General features: G+C 45.0%; 1 protein-coding gene across 8 annotated transcripts in view; it reads left to right on the top strand.

Annotated features, from left to right (window-relative positions):
* The window catches only part of ZNF644 (zinc finger protein 644), a 679,952-nt gene that overhangs the window by 604,693 nt on the left and 48,930 nt on the right, over positions 1 to 26,329 (top strand). For all 8 annotated transcript variants that reach the window (XM_078646188.1, XM_078646205.1, XM_078646197.1 and 5 more), the window contains one exon: positions 23,368 to 23,464. In XM_078646188.1, the coding sequence (XP_078502314.1) occupies positions 23,368 to 23,464 (97 nt within the window). The remainder of the gene's footprint in view (positions 1 to 23,367; positions 23,465 to 26,329) is intronic.

The following is a 26,329-nucleotide window of genomic DNA, read 5'->3' as shown; positions in this document are numbered from 1 at the left end:
GATCTTCCCCTCACTATCTTGAGTTCCGCAAAGCGTTGAAAACATTTCTTTTCGCCCGAGCCTTTCCACACCAGTATTCCGTTCCTCCCACTGTCCTATGGTTGCATCCCCAGCGCCAAGAAACCGCGTGGTAGTAGTGCGCTTTATAAATATTTTAATTTCAATTTCGATAGAGCCTGGACCGCTAGGTGATGCTGTGCCCATCATGGGCAACCTGCCTTTGCCATCCAGACTTGAAAGGACACTCACTGCACCCCTGAACAGTGCTTTACCTCCGGAGCAGGTAGGACTGGAACCAAGCTTTTACGGCCCATGGGGACTTGCTGCTAACGACGTTGCGGCACCATAGACAATTTTCACCAATTCCTGAAAGGTCAAAGGTGGAACTCTTGCGTACAGCCTAATAGTTTGGATTCCCTAGATGCAGCCACCAGCGAATGAGGAATAACCCCAAATATGTTACACAAAGGAGGATGGGCCAGGAATTTGCCTGATAACTACTAGTGCCCCGACCCCAAGGGGGATTGTGTTATTACATATGAATGTTGTATATGTCTTATACCTTTGCATGTGTAGGGTTAGAATTAAAATACTTTGATTGTTTTTATTTTTAGAAAAGCAAGTATAGGGCTAGACATTGCTTTATTCTGTACACTGTTTGCATTTTGAGCTGTGGGTCGTGTTGACTGACCTTCATCTACATCCTCCCCTCTAGGGAGCCTTGACTGCTCGAACAGACATTTATCATATACGGAAGAGGTACTTGTCTTAGTTCTTCATGACCCATCAAAGGTTGGACCTCAGGACAGCAGGAGTTTAAGGCCTCAACCACCACGGTTGGACTCAGTAGCCCCTGCCTACTGTGTGGCCCTCTGAAAGGTGTTCTGACATTGCTGCATACAATATTTATATCTCGTTCATCAGTCCCACCCCAAAACCTATAATTTCGGATTACCTCGAACATATAGAACCAGTTAATCATATCAGATTACTCTCCAGGTTGAATGAGAGTACCACTGTATCTTGCAATAAAGAGGGTGTCTGTTTAAGGGTGTGTAAGAGGTGCTGAATTATCTGCCTCGTCACAAAGCTGTGGTGGTCGGTTATACTATCAGAGGTAACAGCGTCTGCATGCGATTTGCTATGATTTTACTTATTTTATAATCTGATTTCAGGAGAGAGGGATTTGAATGCTGTTCTTTCGTGTGTGTCTTGCCATGGCTAGGGAAAGGGAGACTTTAAGGCTTTTTTAATGGCAAGTGGTAGAGGGCCCTTCAGGAATGTGGTCTCGTGCTGGTTTATTGTATTTTGGGGATCAAAAGGTTTGCATAAATTGAGAAACTCTACAGGCAACCCATCCGCTCGGTCTTTAACAGCAGCCTGTATTCTCAGTTATGATAGTGGCAACTCCACAACTTATTTGTATTTATCTGATATACTACTCCTGTAATTATGGTATGTGTATCAATATCCTTCTTGTCTGCATATAGCTCATAGTAATATTGGTGCAAGGAGTCATTAATGCCTGCTTGTGTGCGTTACTGCCCTGTGTTATCCCTAAACGATGTGTGTGTGTTATGTGCCTCAATTTGGGTAATTTCAGTCAAGCTCATAAGTTATCAGATTTGATACCATGTATTGGCTATTATCTACTTTTCACAGCTGTTCCAACAGTTGTGTGTTTCTCGTCACTCTTGCGATGTATCAGTATGTGAGTCGATGTTCTCTAGTTTTTTCATTCCGTTTTCCAACTTATATAGCATTAGGAAATTGTTAGAATACAATATGTCTTGTTAATAAAATTCCCCCGTATTACTGCCTTAAAGAGGCCTAATCTCATTACCTATTGTACGCTGGAAAAGTTGTGTCCTCTAGAGCTTCAATTTGCAGCTTTCTAGTTGTCCTTGTTGCCCCTTCGCCCCCCCCTGCCGGAACTGCTAGATAAAGAGATTTTGATTTGTCAATGTTTTACATAAGTACTCAGTGCGTACAACCGCATGCTAGCATTGTATTGTTTCAGTAGAATTTATCATATCTGACTCACAAGTTGTGCATGTGAGACTTGTATGACAATTTCTGTTTTCGCCAAGTTGTAAGCCTGCCTGTGTCTACTAAAATCCAGTTCCGAATCCAGTCAATGACTGCCGTGGATGTTTGTGTAACTGGGGAGGTTGGCAAATGGGATAGGATTTGTCCAGGTCCACATTGCTGACACAGTTATAATACCCTCCCATCAATTATGGAAGTTCAATGTGTTGTGCGTGTATGTTGTCCAGAAACGTCGTTTGGTATGCATTTGGTGCATATGCACTTGCCATGAGCAAGTCCAGGCCGTCTAGTCTGTTGCTTATGAAGAAATACTTACCTTCCCGACCTGTCAGTATTATCTTCAGTGTGAATAATATGCTGGGCCTCGCCTATATAAATGCCAACCCTCACATTGGCTAAGTAGACCATGCAGAAGAGCTGAATTCTCCATTGTCTCCAAAGCCTGAGATCCTCTTGTGTTGAGTGGGTTTCTTGAATGAAGCATGGCTATGTGGTAGCCCCTCCGTTTGAGTTACGCATATATTTTATAACTCTTCATTGTATTGTTAATGCTCTTTAATTTCCAAGTTACTGTAGTGTAGTCGTTCATGTGTGTTGTAATGGAGTAGGGTCAGTGCTGGTGTGATAATTCCTTGCCTCACTCCTCGACTCCCACTCCCTCCATAAGACAAAGATCCTGCATTTGTCTGCACAGTGTCACTGTCCCTGTCCACCTGTCTCTGATATTTTAGCGTGTAACCCACTTGTAAACTATTTTATACCTAACCCCACCCCCTTAGGGCAGCCAGACTGCAATAATCAACCCATTTGTATATTGGAACTAGAATATCCAAGTTTGTTCATTTATGCTGGGGTGTGGGTGCAGGCATTGTTCCAGGGCCCATCTGCGAGTCTCTTCCACTGTGTAAGTTATTAGAGTGAATGTCAAGCAGTGGCTAAAATGATGTGCCCTCTCTAACCAATCAGTGCTCACATTATAATGCCCTATCTCAGGATCGCCATTGCCAACACCTTCAAAGCAGCTCATCAGCCATGACAGGAGTAACTTTTGGCTAACTTTTAGCACTCTCACCTCCTGAATAAGACTCTAAGAAGTTTGATTTTGTCTGCCTACTGTTTATTCGGTGTGCTCCTCTTCTATTTCGACCACTGATTCCCTTTCAATACATGCTTCTGATGTTGTGAGCTTTCCAGGTTGGCCCGCCTGTGCCCTTCTCCGGACTGTTCTTCTGGGGCGTTATTTCGGTGCCTATGTTTTGGTGTGCCTTTGTTCACAGAAAGTGTTTCTGCCCAGTCACACTTTTGCTTAGGATCCTCGAAGAATAAAGATTTCCTATATTGTATTATTTTCAAGAGTGCTTAGAACAAGAGACTATACCCTACACTAAGATCACTAAGCTTCTGTTTCACATCCGTGAATGTGCTGCTAACTTTTGAATTGCTGACTATGAAATGCCTTGTTCTCACTTTTGCAGTATGAGATTGTCTCTGTCGTAAACAGTTCTGCCACTACCAGTCTTGGTAGGGCACCCAGTAGTGGAGGACCAACTTGCACTCTGTGCTGTGTTTAGTACATAGAAACTAGAAATGCCCTGCGTTGCCACCTGTCCCTCTAGTCATTTCTCCAGACATGAAAACTTGCCTAGCCCTAAAGTATCTTCAGGCAATCCAACCACTCATATTATTTCACCTTGAGGTGCATTGGAGGTATATGATTCTCATAATGAGCTTCTTCATTTGCTCCTGGAGTTGTTCTGTAGTGGGTTGTAGTTGATAAAGTGTGCCTTTGGCGAATTTGACCCTCTTTGAACTTTCGTGGTTTTCTCGTACAATGGTAAAGTCTGTGACTACAGATTCTGAGTACCGTCCCATCTTTCCATTGTGGCAATAATATCGTCCAATATTTTGTCTACTTTATCTTGTGAGGCGGCGCACCCAGTAGTTTTCTCTTCCATCTCTGCTCTCTTCAACATGGTCACTTGATGTGTCACTGAGTTTGTCAGTCGGGTAGGGCCTAATTGTTTGTGATCTACAATTTACTCATTTCATTGCTCAAGGAAGCATAAGATGACCTTCAGGTCACTGAATGATTTTGCTGTCACTTCCTAGTGTCCGTGTTCATGGCCACAGCAGTGTCCCAATCCACCCAATGTCTCGCATAACTCACAGCCACCTGAAGTTGTTTTCATCCTTATCCTACATCGTGCACTGTTCCATCAATGGGAACCACCATCTTATTGTCCTCAATGTCAAGAAAACATGTCTTGGCCATGTGGTCTACCCACTGCATTCCAAGGAAAGAGGGGTCCACAATGCAACTCTGTCATTTGGGTGCCTCGCCAGCGGCGCCACCTCACTCTGTCCAGGTTCACTGTCTGCTCTGCATCATTCCATGTTGCACTGCCAGCTAATCTGCACCTCTTTCAGAGGTGCATGTTACTCTTCTTGCCTGGATCAGAGCACCACTCACTGGGGCTTCCGATTCACCGCCCACTTTCCAACAGTGCTCCGCCGCTTCCTCCCTACATGTCGTCATCTTCTTGGATCGCCCCTGCCATCTCTCAGGATCTTGCATAAACCATCCTCTTGTCAATCCATGGCCTTCCTCGAACAGCTTTCACGTTTCACCTCACCTCAGTCTGCCATCTTTGACCAACATCTTCTGTGAGCAGGTTAGGTGGGGATTTATTAGCAGGATTATGGGTCAGATGCCAGTCTCCTCACTAATGTGCTTGTACTTAGCCTCTCACAGTTCAGTTGGTACCTGTTGTCCATCATTCCTTCAGGAAGGCGCCCGGCTTCCTCACAAGCGCTAAACTTTTCTCCTGCTTCATGGAGGTTGTGTGCTTCTGGCAACTCCATCTGGGATCTCCGTGCTTGTTGCTGGGGTGGGTGGAAGATGCAAATCTGACGTTCTTGCTTTGGCACAGTCCCCAGTGACCTACAGTTTGTTAAATAGATGGGAGCAACAGTTCCAGGTGAAGACTTGATAATAGTGTGAACATTTGAGCACTGCAAGGTTTGATTCAACATGCTCGGTGCAGCCACACCGGGCCTGTTCTCTTTGCTAGGTGCAACCGCTCACAGGCCAATCCTGTGTTGGTGATACAGCCACACACAGGCATCTTTTCTGATGGTGACACAGCCATGCACAGGCTTATCTTCTGATTGTGTTGTGGCCACACTCAGGAAATCTTCTGTCGATGACAGTCATTCATTGGCCAGATTAGTTGTCAGGATCTGTCTCCTTCCTTTGGAGTTTCCACAGACACCTGGGACACATGGGTGATGTTAACTCTGGGAAGCTGGTTATCAGGCAGACACAATCTCTGTCGCACAGCAATCCTGAGAGTACTTTGTGGAGCGTGCCCTTCCTTCACTGTAGGTGACTTGGGACTGAAACAACAAGTGGATTAGTGGTGTCACACATTTCTGCAGAAGACCCTGATGGAGATGTATATTATCTGTCTTCCTCTTCAGAACAGGTTTGGGGTGATTCTTACGGGGGGGGGGGGGGCAGACGCAGCCTTTCTGAAGAATGATGCCTCAAAGTCACACCAGACTAGTATCCAGTCTGGAACACCCACAACAGGGGCACAAAGAGGTGTGAGATTTCTGTACCTTACTGTCATCAGCCAAAATGAAAGCGTGATGAAGGAAAGACAAAAGGCTTGGCCTCATTTAAAAGGGCTCCTCACTTTACATAACAGAATCTACAGTCTGACCCTTCAGCCCAACCATCCCCCAACAGCAGGAAGGCTTAAAAGTAGCTCCTTGCTAAGCAAAAATCCTAATTGATTATTAAGGGATCCTCTTCTCCACTCCACTAACTTCACTGTCTAGTCTCCTCCCTACAGCATCAGGAATATCAGCAATACACGTTCACTACATGGGAAGGCAATCTTTTCTCCATCTTGCAGAAAAGGCCGGTCTTGGGGTATCCAGAATTAATTCCACAGACCTCCATTACTCTTGCTTGCACACACCACGCATAGACCACGGAGGGTTTATATACACACACACATACAACCATGCACAACATAGTTTTAGTATGTTAACATTAGAAGTCGGACAAGTGCATAGAAGCCTAACTTTCCCTGAGTGGACCGTAGGTCTTCATTCCAGTGACAACAATAAAATGTTCTTGTCCCAAGTATGGATTCTCAAAACTCAGTAGGCTGCCAATAATGCTTAATGCATTAAATACATGACAGTAGTCAACTGCCTGACTGAGGGCATGCATGGTTCCAGCCCCCTCTCTGTCCACCTCCAAAAGGTTAAGGAATGACCAGGGACATGTCAAGGGAGAGGCTTAGGCTCCTGCACACATGCTAGATTAGTGTAACGCCAGGAGCAAACTCAAAGACTAGGATACCAGATACATGCAGTTCACCTCTCTGGGCAGGGAAACATGACTGCACCAATTTTAGGGGACTCTCCTAGCCCCCACTTGTGCCTCCCACCTGCTTTTTCCAGTCCTATATCTTCTCCGCTTTAAGGGCAGCAGGTGACCCTGCCCTACTATTTGATTTGTGATCTGTTCAGCACTACACCCTGTTGGTACTTAGTGATTCAAAGCATGTGGCCCTCTTTACTTGCAGAGGCGTGTTTCCTTTTAAGCTCCTGCGCGCTCTTTGCGCTCCTCGTCCCTATGCCTTGCCCAAGTCACACGTTTTAAGCATCAGAGGATGGGGGGGCAGCTACTTTTCAGTTAAAGCAATGGTTGCCTGGAATGCTCTTCCTCTGGTCCTGTGTACTATCCAGGATCCTGTTGCATAAAAAAAAAATGAAAACACATCTATTCACTTGAAGCCCACTGCCGCACCCTGTTGGTCTCGCGCCGGGACACTCATGAGTAGACATGCGTGTAACAAATTCATATAACATAACATGTCCTCTGAGGCTCTTCTTAGCCTCTCAGCCATCCTATCGACTTTCTGTGTTCACCTCCTGTGCTTCATTTCACATCTTTAGGACCGCTCTATCCTTTACCCCTTTCCATTCTCTGCCATTATTCTTGCTGTAGATTTCTGTTTAATGTTAATTTAATTGTTTTCAGGAATTTGTATACCTCAATTTGTAGAGAGAGACTTCGGGAGTAAATACCAACTCACTTACCCCAGCTCCAACTAGCCCTTCTTTTCTGTGTAAAATTCGCAAGTTTTGGCTTTTAGTATTGGGTGTTTCACTTCAACCTTTTTTTTAGTATTGTTCAGCTTGTTAGTAGATATAGCCACCTTTGTGCAAATCTCCCATTCTTAGCACTTGTTGCTCACCCCTTAATTTAATGAACAGCTTTTGTGGTTTCGATCCTAGTCTAGTCTCCACCAGTCTTAAGCCTTATTCTCCTCTCCTCCACTCCATCATGCTTCTTGGGACATGGGGTTGTAGGACTTGTCATATTTCCACCTATGTACATGTACATGCTAGTATTCATTGTTGAAGTCTTAGGCCTTTTCTGAGTAAGCTGTACAAATTCATTGGTGTGCAGCTTCACTATCATAGAAGAGGACAACTCCGACATGCATGCCTTTTTCACTTAGGACCACCTATGCCCCAAGACCAGGGGTCTCCAACCTTTTCTGTAGTGAGAACTAATTCTACTCAAGGAAAGTCCTGCGAGCTACTAGCATATTTTATCACTGTAAAATGCTGATGATATGTATTAACATTACACTATGACCACCCTAAGAAAGATTTATCAGGAGTCACCACCCAAACATTCCAGATGAAGTTTTATAAGCAGAATGCTGGGAAAACGTTTATCAATATTGAATGCTTATAATCAAGTACAATTCAAATCATCACATGCTGTGTGCCACAAAGGGTACTACCACAGCAGTAAGTCCCCCCAACTCAAATTGAATTATCATTCAGCTAACAACTTTAAATGTGTTTTAGAATTGTAATGGGTTGTCTTCATTAGCATATTCGTTTTTAAAAATACAGCTATTTTTCTATCAAAACCACTTTCCACTTTCCAGCAATCAAACTCAATTTTCCAAATGAAAAACCTTTTCAGAAAAAGCATAATTTTTTCTTAAAAATCTAATCAGTTTGTTTTCATTGTTAGAAAATACACAGTCCCTAAACATCAGCTTTTCGTTTTCATTGAGTACCGCCATGTAAAAATGCCAGGGATGGACAAATTCTGCTTCAAATACCCAGGAATTGAAATCATAGGCCATGCTTGCTCACCATAACACTAATAATGCATCTGTTATGCTAATAATGCCCACCATTAAACCGGGGCTACCACTGTGCCAGAGCTGGATGCCCAACATATATCAGTTATGGACATTAATATGGGAGAAGCGGTTGCCACTCTGTCAGGAATGGCTAAAGTCAAGCCAGTCATGCTCTTAATATGTCAGTGATGGCAGCAAGTATGTAATTACTAGACTTGTATGCCCAGTATGTAATATTATGGCAATGGCATAATTATACCATGAACAAGCACAATTGTGTCAGATAATACTCTTATGATGGGGACCAGCATACATATTTGGCAGCCCTTGACACTAGGAGTAGCTTGAAGGAACCAACACTGTTTATTAGGGAAGGACACAATGTCACACACCCACACACAAATAAATATGACGCTTCTAATTTTATGTGCCCTGGATGCATCCTCTCTTCCCTCAGCTCTTTGGTTGATCATGCTCCCAACTAACCCATTTTCACTCTAGTTCTTGCAGTCACACACTTTGGTAGGTCAGCCCTGGTTACTGCTCCCACTATTCTTTGATGTCACACACTGTGTGACTGATAGAGAAGGGCATATAACATGGCCAATCTCCTTCTTAGGTAGATTTAAAGTGGATAAAGGTGGTTCATGTGACAGACCCATAGACAAATACCGTAACCTACACATGCTTCAACACCCTCCGCATACTTTGCAAGACCTTTAAATGGATCCCTCCCGAATCCAGGAAGTCTGTCACCCATGCACTCAGCACCAGCAGGCTGGACTACTGGAGTGCCCTCTATGCCGGAATCAACAAATCTCTGCTCCACAAACTCCAGACTGTCCAGAATGCCGCTGCCAGACTCGTCCTCAGAATCCCACGAAAAGACTACATCACCCAGCACCTACGGGACCTCAACTGGCTCCCCTTCGAAAAAAAGTGACCTTCAAGCTGCTCACACACACCTACAAAGCCCTCCACAACACCAGACCCCAATACCTCAACGAAAGAATCTTCTTCTACACCTCCAAGAGAAACCTCAGCTCTGCTAACCAGGCCTTGGCCGAAATCACCCGCATCCACAGAGCCAGAACAGGAGGCAGATCCTTCTCCTACATCGCAGGCAAACAAACTGCCCCTCAGTATCAGACGAAGCCCCACACTGAAAGCATTCAGTAAGAGCCTCAAGACCTGGCTTTTCAAATAAACTGAGCTGCCCAAATGCCCCCCCCCCCCCCCAGCGCTTTGAGACCCTCACGGGTAAGTAGTGCACTCTATAAATCCCTGATTGATTGATTGATTGATTGATAGGCCAACAGAGTGTGTGTTTGAGTGTTATCAACAGGTCCCTGAGATCAGATTGGTTTGGCTTCACCTCTGAGAGCTACTTTGATGGTGCTGGTAAGCTACCAGTAGCTCCCGAGCTACTGGTTGGAGACGGCTGCCCAAGATCCTGCTGGGTACCACCATATTAAATTAGAGAGATGTGTAGTCTTACATGCCACATTTTATTTAGGCGGAGAAACTTCAGTGTCTCATCTGCTTGTGTCTTGAGAATTTTCTCTGTTTACGGACCTTCTGGCAACCTGCAGCTAATTGCTGAATTAGTGTTTTTACCGATCCCCTTCGACAGTTTCTCCCCATCCAAAGCCCTTTACATGCCCATCTCCAACGGCAATACTGTGGAATAAATTCTATGACTGGGCAGTCAGTTCCTTCCCAGTTGAAACTGCAAGCATTGGTACAGAGCACACTGGAGGAACATTTCAACTTATAAAAAATCTTCATTTGCTTTGGTCACTCTTAAGTGCTGATCACAATTGTCCCAAATCATGTCCCTACAAACCGTACCTTAATCTCATCATGTATCTCCATCAGTATAAAATGCCTCATTACTTTTACTGAGCCCTGCCAAAACTTGTCTGAATCCCCACAAAGATAGTTGCAAAGTGGTCAGCAATGTAGCTATGCTTCAGCTGTCCTGAGTTCAGTCTGTGCCACCGCAAATCTCATTTTACACCGGTCATGCTCTCCTCTGTTCAAATAGGACCTGAATTGCAAAACCGGGAACACTGATTTACCACACTGTCAGAAATGTTCACATAATTGAGAGGGATAATCCCACATCATGTTTGATCCCAAAGGGTAACTTCACCCTCAATGTGTGTATTAAATCGAGCTTAATTCTTAGTTGCCTCTTCTCTGGTCGCCTTTAATCTTTTCTAAAAACTCTTGGTTCCTTTTTACTCCTTTTAGTGCTTTAATTTAAGGAGGAACTATTTAATTCAGCCTTTTTTTTTTACTTATGGAGACATTTAATATTAAGTCCCCAGTTTCAGACTTGCCCGGCAGAGAGAACGCCATACACAGTACGCGTTTTTCCCGTTCACATAAAATGTAATCTAGTTAACCATTTTATAACATTCACTACACACACCACGTAGTGAATTCAAGTCCTCATGTGTGAAACTGTCAGAAGGCTTGATGAAATAAAAGTAAACTATCTCCATAGCTCTTTTTAGGTGGAGCCTAGCGCATTGCGCATGCGCTGCTCTATGGGAGGCTTCTTGTGAGGGCTCAAAACTTCCCCGAGACTTCTCCATGTGGGTCTGGCAGCTCTCACACATTCCATTGACCTTTGCGTGTGGCTTTCAATAATGAAAGCACGCAATTGGCCTAAGACGGGTGCATGTCCCGCCTTTTCTCTAATTTTTCACTCCCACGGCGTTTGGGTCTCGGGTGCGGGCAGCGGCGCACAGGCTGGCAGCTGCATTCCTGGTGTTTCAGGTTAAAATGTAAATGTTTTTGTATAGCGCACAGCTACCCGCAGTGGGTTTCCCGGCGCTTGTACGAATACCGCAAGGGAACCCTTCCTGGCTTTCCCTGTGAAGTGTCCACTCCTGGGCACCCCCATGGTGCAGACCAGGCATCCCTCGAGTTGTGGGGGCCGTTGTGGAGACTAAGCAAGCTATTGCCCAGAGTTGCAGAGTGGGACCCATGATCAGAACAGGCACTGAGGCGAGAATATCCGGTATGGGGAATTAATGAGCCCGAGACCCGCCGAGGCGGGAATCGAACCCTGGTCCCTGGCCGGAGCTCTGCATCAAGGTCTGCCTGCTCTCACCATTGAGCCACACTTCTCCAAGGTTAGGTAACACGCCGCGCCGTGCTTTCACTTTTGCTTGTTTCCCTTTGAAACATGGTGGGCTGCTTTTCCTCGCTTATGTTGCCCCGAGGCACCAACAAAGAGCTGTAGTTGATATGAAAGCAACTTGTGCGCTTAAGTTTCTCACACTCCCTCGGGGCCTTTCCACACCCAACCTTCCGGGCCTGGCAGATAGATGCCCGTTTCTTTTAGTAACTCCTCCGGGACTATTGTTTTCGGTTTCCGTTCTAATATTTCAAAACAGCACTTGGAAAGGAATACCCCGGCCCTGCGCTTGACATACCAATGGCAGATTGTGTACTATGCATGTGGCAATTCTCCCTTATTCTACCATCCTTCCTGGGTAATAGGGAGCCAGGTGCCGTTGGAAGTGTCAAGAGGCGATGTAGTTGAAAGTGGGCACACCGCTATCGGCAAAAGCTAAACAAACACGCAATGAAGGTTTACCTTCAGCCTCATGCAAATAAAAAAACAGCAGATGTGGTGAAAGCGTGCTTCCCATTTCACAGAGACTTGAAGCATTCATCAGCGTTTTCCAGCACCCTTCGGAGCGCTAGACATCGGTGGCTGTCGGTTTCCCAATTATGATTAAAAGCTTCCTTTCACAATCCTCCCTGTACTATTGTTCTAACTTGGCTGTTCTTGCAGCACCGCAGAAACACATTTCTGCACTCAGGTGTGTGCTCGGGAAGGAGCAGGTTGCGTGTGGCAAAAGGCATTCTTGGCCAGCAGAGAGCAGCTAGGGCTCGCCAAGTTTCTGTGCCTGGGGAGACAACTGCACAGACGGATCAGACAACGAAACATTTAGTCTGCTTTTAATAATGTGGCTTCTTTGCGACATAATGCATATCTCATGTCGAGTGGGAAGTTGGGAAATAGCACATTATGGTAATGTGTACCTTTTCCATTGATCTAATTATCTGGTTTTCCAAAATACAAATGCATCTCTTGGGTGAGTTTCTCAGGTCAGAGGGTCTAATCATGATCACGATGGACGGAGAGAAGGGAGAAGCTTTCTGCGGAGTGTTACTTGCACCTGTTATTTATAGCGCTGCAACGACAATCGACTGCGCACAAAGCGCTATTTAACATGGGTTGAGTGACCGGGGACATAATGAATTTAACATGGTTGGTTGAGTGTGTTCAGGAGACATTCTCTGACCTCGACTTCCTCTGAGGGTCCTTTATCCGTCATGGGCCACACTGAGAAATTAGGACAGGGCTTTGTCAGCTTTTCCCGACAGCCTACTGACTGCTCTGGTCCTGTTGGCTTATCAGGAATCACTCCCCTCTCCTTCGCCAGTCCATCCTAATGCACCCTCGCTACCATTTTAGAAGTTTGAGGCCTATTTGCCCCGCCTCCCATTTCCATGGCCAGTTTGACGTCTGTCAACTCTCACCTTCGACCACGAAATACTCCGGGGTTGGCATCCTACATTACTAGCAATCTGTGGTGGGAACTGCCCATAAACCCTAGCACTTCACATGTGGCCAATGTCTATCACTCCAGTACCTAGTTATTAAAACATTTCTGTGCTTTGGTGAATGAACAGACATGCACCATTCAGCACGACGACTCAAGGTGCCGGTGACTTGCAGCAGTGGGAGCAAGGTGTTTTCAGCAAAGGTGGGGGGATCCAGCTGTTTAAAAGCATGTTGGTGTTGGGAGTTGAAAGTAAGCGCCACCCGCGTAAAGGCTTCATGGACAGCGGCACCCACACCTTCACTGGCTTAGTGGGGGTTCTACGAATGCTTGGATTGGATGAATATTTGTTCTAATCTGCCTTGTTATTAAAACATATAGGGGCAGAAGGAGGGTGGGCGGGGGCTTGTGTTCTCAATTATATTTGTTTAGCTTGAGCAAGCGCCTAGTGCAGGATTGAACGGGCACCTCAAAATGCTATATTCATTCATGCACAACTATCCTAGGGTGAGAACTTTTGTCGATGCGGAGGGGTGTTTTCGACATCGAGTTTCCTAGCAGAGAGTGAGTTCCTTTGTCGGCGCGAGATCGCGTTTCACATTTGCATGTAGGGGGCGTCTTTGTTTGCGCTGGGAAGGCTCCTGGAGTTGGGTCCCTTTTTGCGGCGAGCCTGTTTGTGCGCCCCGAGGCTGCCCGACAAGCACGGGCATGTGCTCCGCTGCGCTGCCGGGCTGCACTTCACTTTCACCCACCTCTGGGCTTCCCCCAGCATTGCTTGTTCTATATGTAATGCACCGTAAACCTGACTACAAGAAAGCAATCAACAGGCTATCAACTGCTCTAATTATAAACACTAGACTGCGCGTGTTGGATGACAGAGCCTCATGTGTAGGTAGGCCATTTACTGTGTGTCTCTTTGGTGGCTTCCCTAGGAGGAGCAATTGCCACTTCTGCGAGAGGCATAGATTCCCCGCGCAGTATTTGGTTTGTAACTTCAGCCTCTCAGCGTGTTGTTCTCACTCCCTTGAAACTACATCCACACTCAAGCTGGTGATCTACACCCCCACGCTCCCTTTTGAAGGCAACAAAATTGTAACGCCTTGGTTGGTCACCAACGTCACAAGGCCATGTCGGAGGTTACCGTGGTAAGTGACGTTCCCATAGACATGAGGTTCTCTGGAAATATGATCTGCTTTACTTAAAATTGCTTGTTATAACAAGAAAAATTAGCTTCACCTTCCGACCAGGCTATTAATATGTTGTACTTTGCCATATTCTTCTACTTGCCTTTCTTTTATTTTTTTATGTTTCAATTCTTTATTGTAGTTTTCAGAAAGTTATACATGTAGCATATACAGAAAGTGTTCCTAAAATAGTTCAGCGATCTCTAGGCCACTTGCCGTTGGTCAATAACCTGCCTTTTGTTTGATTCGTTTTCTTTGGGAGCATTTGAAACTTTATTTCAACAAGCATTTGCAATGCAATAGGTCTCGCAGTTACGAGAGTTTCAGCTATTGGCATTGTAAATAACATGCCTTTTATTTATGTTTTTAAAAAATAAATAAAAATAAAAGGCATTATTATTTGCAATGTCAATAGCTCAAACTCGTGTAAATGCGAGACCTATTGCATTGCAAATGCTTGTTTAAATCATCCTGTTATCTATTTCCTGTTAGCCCCCCAAACCCAATTGCCAAAGCCAATTTCTGGTCACCCATTGGTGAGACCTATTGGCTTTGCCAATGCTTGTTTTATTTGGGCCCTGAAGCTAGACCAGGAAATGTCATTTATGTTTGGCGTAGCCTTCCCCTGGTGAATACCTGCCACTCAGGATCATGTAGTCCTGTGGCTTAAAACATTTCTCTCGAGTTTTCTTTTATATGATAGCCATTCAGTTTACTCACTATCAAGATTAGGTGTTTAGTTTCGTTAGAAAAATTCAGACACCCTGATTACATAATTGTGTGCAGAAACACAGAAACCCTAATTTTCAAGAAAGAATTCTGTCTGAAAAAGTAATACCAAATAGGTATCCATGATGATACTTACTACAGGAGCTGCCCTAGTATTGTGGATGCATTATAGTAATAGTTGACCTCAGTTACTTTTTTTCACTCTGGAGGGAAGATTTCACATACAGGGCCTCTGGCCAGTTATTTGTAATTTAACACTAAAGTGTTATCTTGTGTTTATATCAAAGGTTTTTTCTCAAGAGAATGTTCGTTCCATATTACCTTCACCTGCCCAAGCAGCTTTGAGAAATATTAACATTGTGTGCTCTCATTGTAAGAGACTGTCAGATCAAGCATTCATTTCTGGCATTCCAAATTGTGAAATATTATTTGTGTTTTTAGGGACAATTCGTTTTGCTGGTCTAGATGTCTTGGGCACTTTCCCACTGCTGTTCAGTGCCAATGTGCAAGTGCCCCCTTTGTAAATTGTTGTTATTGATTGATGTTTCCATGATTGGTTTATTTGGTTTACTGTTAAGTACCTGGTGCAGTGCACTGTGTGTGCCCAGGACCTGTAAACAAAATGCTGCTAGTAGGCTTGCAGCACTGATTGTGCCACCTGCACATGCATCCTTGCAACAAGATCTCAGGCTTGCCATTGCGGTGCCTCTGTACAGTCTAGTACTGCCATGCCGACCTGCTAAGTTCACCCACTTGCCAGGCCCTAACCTTCCCTTTTCTTACCTGTAACTAACCCCTAATGTAGGCCTAAGGTACCCCTGTGCACAGGGTGCAGTGTATGAGAAAGGTAGGACATGCCCTGAGGTGTGTGGCCATGTCCTGATAGTGAAATACTACCAATTTAGTTTTTCACTATTTTAAAGCTATCTGTCCCTATAGGATAGAATGGGGAGTTTGCTCATAACATCTTATGAGTATTACTGCCCATGGGAACAAGATAGGAATATAAAGTTTAGTATGCCTGAACTCAGAATGTTACAATGCATCTTATAGTGAGGGTGATTTTTACATTCTGTGTTTGAAAATACCACTTTTAGAAAGTAGGTATTTTCTTGCTTAGCCATCCAGTGTGCCTCTGCTAGGATGTGTATTGACTGTCTGGCTTTAGAGAATGGTCTCCTGTATAGTGAGCCTAAGGTTGCTGAGCCTGGCTCAGCCCATGAGCTGGTGGTACCCCAGCGCTTCAGAGACTTCCTACTGGGTTTGGCTCATATTGTGCCTGTGCCAGGGCATTTGGGGCAAGACAAGAACTTTGAAAGGCTTGTCACCTACTTTTACTGGCCCCAAATGCGCAAGCACTCTGACACGCATTGTAGGTCTTGCCAAGCAAGTAGAAAGAGTGGGAGGAAGTGGAAGGCTCCTCTCCAACCTTTCCCTGTAGGCGGCACCCCCTTTGAGAGGGTGAGTATTGACATTGTGGGGCCTTTGGATCCCAAGACAGCCATGGGCAACAGGTTCATCCTGGTCTTGGTGGAACATGCCACCCTGTACCCGGAAGCCGTCCCTCTGCGGACTGTGACAGCCCCTGTGGTGGGTCGTGCGTTGATGGGGTTTTTCTCCAACGTGGGGTTCCCCAGAGAGGTGGTGTCAGACCAGAGTACCAACTTCCTATCTAAGTATATGAAGTCCCTGTGGCAGTAGTGCAGTGTTACCTACAAGTTCACCACTCCTTACCACCCCCAAGGTAATGGGCTGGTTGAGCGATTCAACCAGACCCTGAAGGACATGATTATGGGACTTGGTGAACCCATGAGGTGTAAGTGGGACGTCCTCTTAGCATGCCTGTTGTTTGCTTACAGGGAGGTACTGCAGAAGTCCTTAGGGTTCAGTCCCATTGAGCTCCTGTATGGGCATCCTGTAAGAGGACCTCCAAGTCTGGTCAAAGTAGGCTTGAAGAAAACTCCCAATAAACCTCCCCAGGATATGTATAGCTAAATCCTGGCCTTCAGGAACTAGACCAAGTGCTTCAGGCAACTCGCTCAGGCAAATCCGGAAGCCAGCCAGGAAGAGATGAAACGTTGGTATGGTCAGAATGCCACTCTGATCGACTTTCAGCCTGGTCAGAAAGTGTGGGTCATGGCCTCAGTGGAGCCTTGTGCGCTCCAGGATAAGTGGACTGGGCCATTTGAGGTGCTGGAGCGCAAGAGTAAAGTCACCTATCTGGTAGACTTACAGTCTCCAAGGAACCCTTTGCGGGTCCTGCATGTGAACCACCTTAAGCCCCACTTGGAGAGGTCCTAAGTGGGCATGCTCCTTGTCACAGATGCTGGAATGGATGAAGAGACTGAGCCTGTTCCTGACCTCTTGTCTGCTAAGGAACTTTATGGGTCAGTGGACGGTATAACCCCCTCCCCCGCCCTGACTCCTGAACAGCAGAGTGACTGCTGCCAACTGTTGGGACAGTTTGCTGCTCTGTTCTCCCGGACCCCTGGTGTCACTCAGTGGTGTGTCCATGATGTGGACACTGGGGACAGTCCCACTGTGAAGCACAAAATTTACTCAGTGACTGACTGGGTCAAAGCTTGCATCAAGGAGGAGGTCTGCAAGATGTTAGCGCTAAAGGTGATCGAGCCCTCCAACAACCCTTGGGCCAGCCCAGTGGTCTTGGACCCAAAAGCTGCCGCTCCCAGTGCCATGCCAGAACTACGGTTCTCTGTGGACTAACGAGGGCTCAATTCAGTCACCAGGACTGATGACTACCCCATCTCCAGAGCTGATAAGCTCATAGATCGGTTGGGAGCTGCCAAGTACCGGAGTATGTTTGACTTAACATCTGGGTACTGGCAGATTGCCTTGACTGATGGGGCCAAGGAGAGGTCTGCATTTTCAAACCCAGAAGGACATTACCAATTCCGGGTGATGCCCTTTGGGTTGAAGAATGCCCCCACCACCTTTCAGAGGTTGGTCAACCAGGTTTTGGTTGGACTGGAGGATTTCAGTGCTGCCTACCTGGATTACATTGCAGTGTTCAGTGCCACTCGGGAGGAACATCTGCACCACCTCTGGGAAGTGTTGAAGGCTCTGCAGAGGGCAGGCCTCCTGATCAAGGCAAGCAAGTGGCAGATCAGGCAGGGTTCGGTGGTGTACTCTAGACACCAGGTAGGGAGCGGCCAGGTGGCACCCTTACAGCCCAAGATTGAGACTATTCTGGTTTGGGAACAGAGGTGAGAGCCTTCTTAGAACTCACTGGGAATTACACGAGATGAGTCAAGGGTTATGATTCAATTGTTGCCCCCTTGACAGAGCTGACTTCCAGGAAGCAGCACAGGAAGGTGAACTGGACTGACGCCTGCCAAAAAGCTTTTGATGCCCTGAAATGTGCATGGCACCCATGTTCAAGGCACCCAACTTCTCGCAGGAATTCGTAGTGCAGACAGATGCTTTAGAGCATGGTGTGGGAGCTGTGCACTCTCAACTGTATGAGGAGGGCCTACACTTATCTGTATACTTCATTAGTAGGAGGTTACTTCCATTGGAACAGAAGTGGAGTGCAATTGAGCGTGAGGCTTTTGCTGTGGTCTGGGCGCTGAAGAGGCGGAGGCCCTACTTGTTTGGGACTCACTTCCAGGCTCATACTGACCACAGGCCCCTCGGATGGTTAATGCAGATGAGGGGTAAGAACACAAAGTTGTTGAGGTTGTCCATTTCCCTACAGAGGATGGACTTCAAGGTGGAGCACCATCCTGGTACAGAACACGCCAATGCTGATTGTCTGTCCAGATTTTTATGCCTCAGTGAAGAGAACTCCCAAGAGGGTGGGTAGTTCTCCCCACATTTCAGCTGGGGGGGCCAGTCTTAGACCTGGCATCATTGGCGTGGGTTACCCCTGTATTTTTGCCTTTGCCTCCTGATCTTTTGCTGTGTGTTGGACTTCGTTTTTGCTGGTTTAGATGCTTTGGGCTCTTTGCCACTGCTGTTCACTGCCAAAGTGCAAAGTGCTCCCTGTATATTGTTGTTATGGATTGGTGATTCCATGATTGGCATATTTGATTTACTAGTCAGTACCTCAAATCAAATGCTGCTGGTGGGCCTGCAGCACTGATTGTGCCACCCACATAAGCAGTCTGTAAATGTAGCTCAGACCTGCACTGCAGTGTCTCTGTGCAGTTTAGTACTGCCATGTCGACCTGGCAAGGGCACCCATTTGCCAGGTCCTAACCTTCCCTTTTCTTACACGTGGGTCACTCCTAAGATAGGCCCAAGGTACCCTGGTGAGCAGGGTGCAGTGTATGTAATAGGTAGGACATGCCCTGATATGTGTGGCATGTCCTGATAGTGAAATACTGCCCATTTTCTTTTTACTATTGTAAGGCTATCTGTCCCATAGGATAGAATGGGGAGTATGCTCATAACATCTTACGAGCATTACTGCCCATGGGAACAAGATGCGAAAATAAAGTTTGATATGTCTGAACTCAGCATGTTAAAATGCATCTTTTACTGGGGGTGATTTTTACATTCTGGGTTTGAAAATACCACTTTTCGAAAGTAGGTATTTTCTTGCCTAACCATACAGTGTGGCTTTGGAGTGACAGGGACTGGGGTTTAGGTGTGTCCTGTCTTTCCAGGGTGAGTCAGGGCTGGGCTGAATAGACCTGGGCTGCATTCAGAGTAGGGGGAGGAGATTTCTTTCACATCTGGTCTGCCAAGGACAATGCTCTCTCCACCTCCTGCCAGGAAGCTGCACCAGAGAGGACAGAACTGGTTTTGGCTGGGCAAAGAGCTTCTCTGCCACAGAGAACAAAGGATTGTGTATTATAAAAAGAGAGACCAGACCTAAGACTTTTAGATCATTTCTGGAATTCAAGAGGAACCTTTGCCAAGGAGAAGAGCTGGAGAAACTGAGGAGAAGTACTGCCCCTTTGCTGTTTGCTGTCTGGGGTTGCCCTGCAGTGGCAGTTTCTGCCCAGGAAAGGGCAAGGACTTTGCTGTGTGCCGTGTCCCCTGTTTGAAGAAGATCTCCAAGGGTTTGAAGTAGAGCTTGCCTCCCGTTTTAAAGTCTCCTGAACACAAAGACTTCACCCCCAGCACACCTGAACTTCCTTGCTGGGAGTTCTAACATGCCAAGAGGTGCCTGGAGCTGTTCTGGACCTCTGGTGGTTGTTCCTGTTCTCGGTAGCTGGAAAGCAACGCATCCACACCTGTTTCCGATGCATCACAGCAGTGCGTGAAGCATTTCCACGCATCGTCATAGTGTAGCTGAAAAACCGACGCAGCGCCTGCACGCGGCTCGGGAAATCGCTGCACGCCGCATCAATGTGCAACGGTCTACGAAGGCCGAGATCACCACCCCGATTCAGACGCCGGCCCTGCTGTGCGGCTGCAAGAACCAACGCATCGTGGGACTGGGAGCGGGCGCACCGCCGCATCGAGAACCGATGCGTCCCCAATTCTCACCCATCGCATCAAGTCTACAAGGACACCAGGGCCTCGGTAAGAGACCGACTCATCACCTCCCTGCACAGTAAGAAACTGACACATCACCTCCCCTTCAGTAAGGAACAGGGGCATCACCTCCCTGCACAGTAAGGAACAGGCGCATCACCTCCCCTTCAGTAAGGAACAGGCGCATCACCTCCCCTACGTGGCAGTAAGAAACCAACGCATCACCTTCCCTGCGCCTAAGGAACCCACTCATCACCTTTCCTGTGGCTATTCTTGCTTTTGATTTTGACGCATCCAAGGTACTTTGTGTTGAAAGTGTCGCATCTGCAAATTGCTTTGAACAGAATTGTTTCTTCCTTTTGAAAGTCAGATTTTTATTACTGTATGTGAATTTTTGTTGTTTTGGTCTTGTTTGGTTTAAATAAAGATTATGTATTTTTCTAAACTGGTGTGGTGTCCATGTGTAGTGTTTTCACTGCATTACTGTATGTGTGCACAAATGCTTTACACACTGCCTCTGTCTGCTCGTGCCAAGCTACCAAGGGGGTGAGCATGGGTTATTTTAGAAGTGTGTCCCCCTTACCCTGACTAGAAGCAAGGGTCCCTACTTGGACAAAGGTACCTACCTCTGCCAACTAGAGACCCCCATTTCTAACGGTGTGGGTTCATGTGGACTGATAAAGTAGAAAATCTGAATTGAAGGACAAGGGGGACTACCTCATCCTCAGGCTTGCTATCTTGCCCTTGATACACATGGGTAGATATTTTTTTTCTGTTTCTCTTCAGCTTCTCATTGCCACCCTTAAGGCTTCACTGCTGAAATGTCTCAAATTTGAATCTCTTGGCTTCAGGAGGATTCAAGAAATTACACAAACGGCAGGCATGCCACTGCACTGAAAGTCTCAATTGTCTAAGAACACTACATAATTGAGCGACGACCAACAGTGGTAGAGCCTTATCTTGAAGTCGTTAATGCAGTTGCTGCTTTAAGAGATTATTTTATGGCAAAACTATGTGACTAAAGTGAGGCTGAGCTGGCTGATAAACGTATCCAAAAGCTTCCCAAATGGGTGTCGGCATGCATGCTGGAATGACCATCCGCCCAGAAAATGACGATTGGATGCTTTACGTTTTCCTCAAGTCGATGCAAATGGCTATGCCTTTCTTGCAATTACTTTTCACTCTTAGAAGTCTACCTACTGAGGATACTTTGAATATTAAGACTCGTCCACATCCACAGACCAAACGTTTAACGAACCCTGAACATGCTAGTGTGCTGCAGGAATCATCACCAAACCTTTTGCTACAGTTCTTCACTACGTCTAGGCAGCTTTCTGAGCGCTCACTGAGTAGATGTTAGTTTAAGTTGTTCTAGTGTGAAAATGAGCAAGCGCCTTTTCCATAGGATGCGGTCTTGGCTTCTCATCGGACACTCTCCAACCACCATATACCAGTAAATTCACTCTGTTTTAGTTTATCTCGGGGAACTCCTTATTAGAATCTTCCTTTCTCTTGCACGTTTTCTTAAAAAACAGACCGTTAAATATTGTGTTCTTCAAGCTTAGAAAAGTCTATTGTTTATATTGTGGGAATCCGTGTTACTGACATAGTTTTAAAAACAGGGGGGCTGTTTCTTTTGGCTAGTCTTTCTAACTCTTTGTGTAGAATAAGTATTTAATGTTTTTGAAGTGTGAACTGTGGAATTGTATTGTTTATTTAAAGTATTCATTTGTTTACCTGAAGGTGTCCTGGCGCTATAAAGAAGAGCCGTAGGGAAATTAATAAGTAATTGATAATTAGCCAGGTTTTAATAGCATTGTAGAGGGTAGTGTACTAGTTTGAACTGACGTAAACTAGTAGGAGAGAATTCTAAAGTAAAGCAGCCAGTTAAGCAGCCCGTTGTCACTTTAGGAGGCAAGAGCAAAAGCTAAGCAGATCGTTAATGAAAGCGGGACCGGAGCCATGTAATGTTTTCTAGCAAATGCACAGGCTTTTAAAACTGATAGGTTTTTCAACAGCGAGCCAGTGGAGAGAACTAATTTGACTGTCTATTGGAGCATGTCATGTAAAGGTGAATAGTAATCAAGTAGCTCAATTTCGAACCAATTGGAGATGTATCTGATAGGTTGAAAGCCAAAAATAAATGCTATTTGCATTGTCAGGTCGTGAGTTATTAGTGCGTGAATAACAGTAAATGAACAGAGTGTGGGTGCAAGGCAAGATTTTTATCAAAATCTTTAAATGATTAAAACAACTAGACTTAGCATTCTCAATTTGGGACGAAAAAGAACGAAAATCTTACTTTAAAACTCCGATTCTTATCAGTCTGTACAGGAGTGATTTATTGGCGGAGTTTCGCAGGCTAACTCAGAAGTCCAAAGGGACGAATGCTCGAACAAAATGAGAACCTCTGTTTTATCTGAATTGAGATTGCTGACATCCAGTCAGCAACAGCGAGCCAGCTAAACCACCATTGCAAGCCAACCTGAATATGATCTATACTTCAGTTGCACAACACAAACAGGATACCGGATGATCCTTAATAAGTTACTCAAGAGAGGCCAAGTAAAGATGAAATAGTGGTCCAAATGCACAAGGTCTGATTATTAAATTCATATAGTCATGCGGGTGAATTTCATATTCAAACACTTGTACAGAAAGAAGGTTAGGCAGCTGAGTTCAGATCTGAATTGACTAGTCTGTATTTGAAGGGAATTCTTTCTCTCTGCCACCTCTATTATGTATGCTTTGGAATTCTGCCTCTGACAGGTCACGTCACTAGCATTCCCTGGTATAGTTAATCATGCAACTTTGCAACTGCATCTGAATGCTGAAAATTTGGACCAAAGCCCTACCTCTCTGCTTGGCTCAGGAAACATATGCATTTACATGCTACCCACCAGCCTCCGGCTTAATTTGTATCCCTTGTAATGCAAGACGTGTTGTCTGCTTTATGTCCCATCAAAAGTGTAAGATTTCTTCATGGTCAATCTATTTTTATTACTTCACAGAAGTTGCTTTTGATATCTTCTGTTCAGCTGTAACATTGTTAGAATTAGAAAGCTAAAAAACATAAATTATGTATAGGATAACAAGTTGTAATATAATATTTTTGCCTTTCTATCTTTCCTATTGTCCTGTTTACTGTGTGATTGAAGAATTGATCAAATCTTGTTATTTTAGTCATAGAATGCAAACAAAAGAAGTCAAGATCTGGAAGCAAGAAAAAAGGGCTACAATTACCTCATGGTGCAGAAGAAGTTTACATACTGCGATGCAGGTACTGTAGTTAAAATAATTATTACTGTATTGAATGTATATTTCATTTTTAGTCCTAGGTAATCCTTGTACCTCCTATGAAGGAGTTACAGTATATTAAGCTACACGTGAACTAGTTCCCTCTTGCCCCTTATTGCTATAGTATTCGAGGTGAGCACGATATGGAATTTCAAAGGCCGCTAAAATGTAACAGCTTTATAGTTTCATTAATACTGTGCACCAGCCATCTACCCTGTTCAACCAGTAAGGCGAGAGTGGGAGGGGGGTTTAGGTGAGGGGGTACGGTGCTGAGCCTTTTTTTGGCTGTTTGTAGAAGTTTGTGATTAGGCCTCTGTAACCTTTTGACCACATAAGGTATCCACGCCAAATTTGCGTCCTTTTCTTCCAACATCATGGAGATTCTAAAGATACACAGGGTTTGTGGAATCCCCTGGAGGGGTCCCAGAAATTAGCCAAAATGCAGCTAAATTTGGGGTTTTGTTTGTAAAAAATGGGGAAAAAGTGCTGCAAATTAAAGGGTCTGGGTTTTTCCCTGCAAATGGTATCAATAAAGGGTTTGTGGGGCTGAAATCACCATTTCCCCAGCTTTTAGGGAATGCCCGACTTTTGTCGGAAAACCAAATATGTTTACACAGTTTTGGCATTTTTCTGGGACATAGCCTATTTTTGCTATTTTATGTGCTTTCAATCTCCTTCCAGTTAATGGTAGAAATGGTATGAAAGCAATAATGGATCCTGGAAAGCTACACATTTAAAACAAATAGATAAAATGCTGAGTTCAGCAAGGGGTCATTTCTGTAAATCCATCAAGGTTTCTTTATGGAAACTAACAGTTAAATATAGCAAAAATGGAAAATTTGTTGAAAGAAACAGCCTTTTGTGTCAACGTTTTCACCTGTAACTTCTTCTAATTATGACAGCTCTTTGAAAGCAATATACGGTTACATTCAATGGACCTTACTGGTTGTGGGGCTATATAGGACTTGTAGGTTTACCAAGAACCCGACGAACCTAGAGCCAAAAACTGACGAGCGTCTTGCAATGGTTTTTTATTATGTACCGGGTATATAGCAATTATTCTGGGAAAATGTGTACATGGAAAATTCGGTATGAAAGACTTCTATGTATTTCAGAAATGGGAACACAATATAGAGTTTAGAAACAGTAGATATTTGCACATTTCCGAAATTGGGAATACTCATACTAGCATGAGAATTATCGGTCATTTTTCAAAATGACTTCTCTTTTTACACATTGTCTTTGTTTTTGAAGGCAGAAATGCATAGAAAGTCAATAGGTAATACCAATTGCTTTACAAATCTGATTTACCCCAAGTCTCCCGATAAAAATGGTACCTGACTTGTGTGGGTAGGCATAGTGCCCACGACAGGAAACGGCTCAAAACACAACGTGAACAAACCACATTTTCACAATGAAAAATTACCCTTTATTTGCGAAGTGCCTAGCTGTAGTTTTTGAACCCTAGCTCTGCCAGCACCCAGGGAAACCTATCCAACCTATACATTTTTTTCTGAAACTAGACACTCAGGGGAATCCAGGATGATGTGACTTGACTGGCTCTAACCAGGTTCTGTTACCCAGAATCCCTCGCAAACCTAAAATATTGTAAAAAAAACCCAACATATTTTCTTCACATTTCTGTGGTGGGAAGTTCTGAAATCTGCGTGGATTCACAAATTTCCACCCACCCCGCGTTCCCCAAAGTCTTCCGAAAAAAAATGGGAAAGTTGTGGCATTACTGGGCAGACATGAATTTCCTACCACCCAGCGTTCCCCAAGGTCCCCTAATATAAATGGTGCCTCACTCGTGTGGGATGCCTAAGTACCCGCGACTGGAAACGGCCCAAAACATTTTGTGATAGGAAATTTTGATGTTGGCTCAATACGTTTTGGGCCCTAGCCTGTCGCGGGTACTTGGGCCTCCCACACAAGTGAGGCACCATTTTTATCGGGATACCTGGGGGAACGCTGGGTGGTAAGAAATTTGTGTCTGCCCGGTGATGCCACATCTATCCCACACAAAAATGTGTGGAAAGAGAGGTTTTTAGAACTAAATGTGAGGCTAGCAGGGCATGTTGGGTAAAAATAAAAGCTGTGAGAGCCACGGAAGTCATTCACCCTTGTACTTCCCCCTTTGTCTACTACTCAAAAATGTGATTGTTTACCTAGGTGGAGACTGAGGTAGGGCAGAAAGACCCTGCTACCCATTTTCACAAAAAAATGACAAAAGGCCATGAAACCGCCACAATTATAAATATAACACTAATTTAATAAAGCTTATCCACCACTTACACTGGTTGGTTTTAGCACCTCCAGAAACAATGGCTTCAAAGCACAAATACTTATCAAAGTATAAAAATATTGAAGCCAAGCCTTCTGAAGGTGAGCCAGAAAGCCTTGTCAAGGCACCAACTGCTTAATGGTCCATTCATAGGCCATTCACACACCACACACAAGACTTCCATACCGCCAGCCACAGGCCCAAACAACCAAATCACTTCCACTCACACAAACATACAGCCGCCATGCAAGGGCCCATCACATTCATATGCCACAGGATATAATGAGTTTGACTACATTTTACCACCTGTCAAGTCTCCCCCTCCTTCTTCCTGAACGTTACCGAACGCATGCCGAGTGAGCCTTTACTACTGGCTTCCAAGACAGCCACGTGAGGCTCAGGAAGACATGTCTTTCATGCGCCTTTGGCGCACTCACTATGCTAAATCCAACTCCTTCCAGTTTGTGGATGCAAGTTGGGGGGTGTCCAAATATCCTTATAGGCCATATCTCAAACTGAGCGAGCATATCTACCTTTGAAATTAAGGTAAACATGCTGGAACTT

Source organism: Lissotriton helveticus, chromosome 1_1, assembly GCF_964261635.1.
Source record: "Lissotriton helveticus chromosome 1_1, aLisHel1.1, whole genome shotgun sequence".
Lineage (NCBI taxonomy): Eukaryota > Metazoa > Chordata > Amphibia > Caudata > Salamandridae > Lissotriton > Lissotriton helveticus.
Note: the sequence above shows the minus strand (reverse complement) of the source record. Positions and strands in the feature narration are given on the sequence as shown.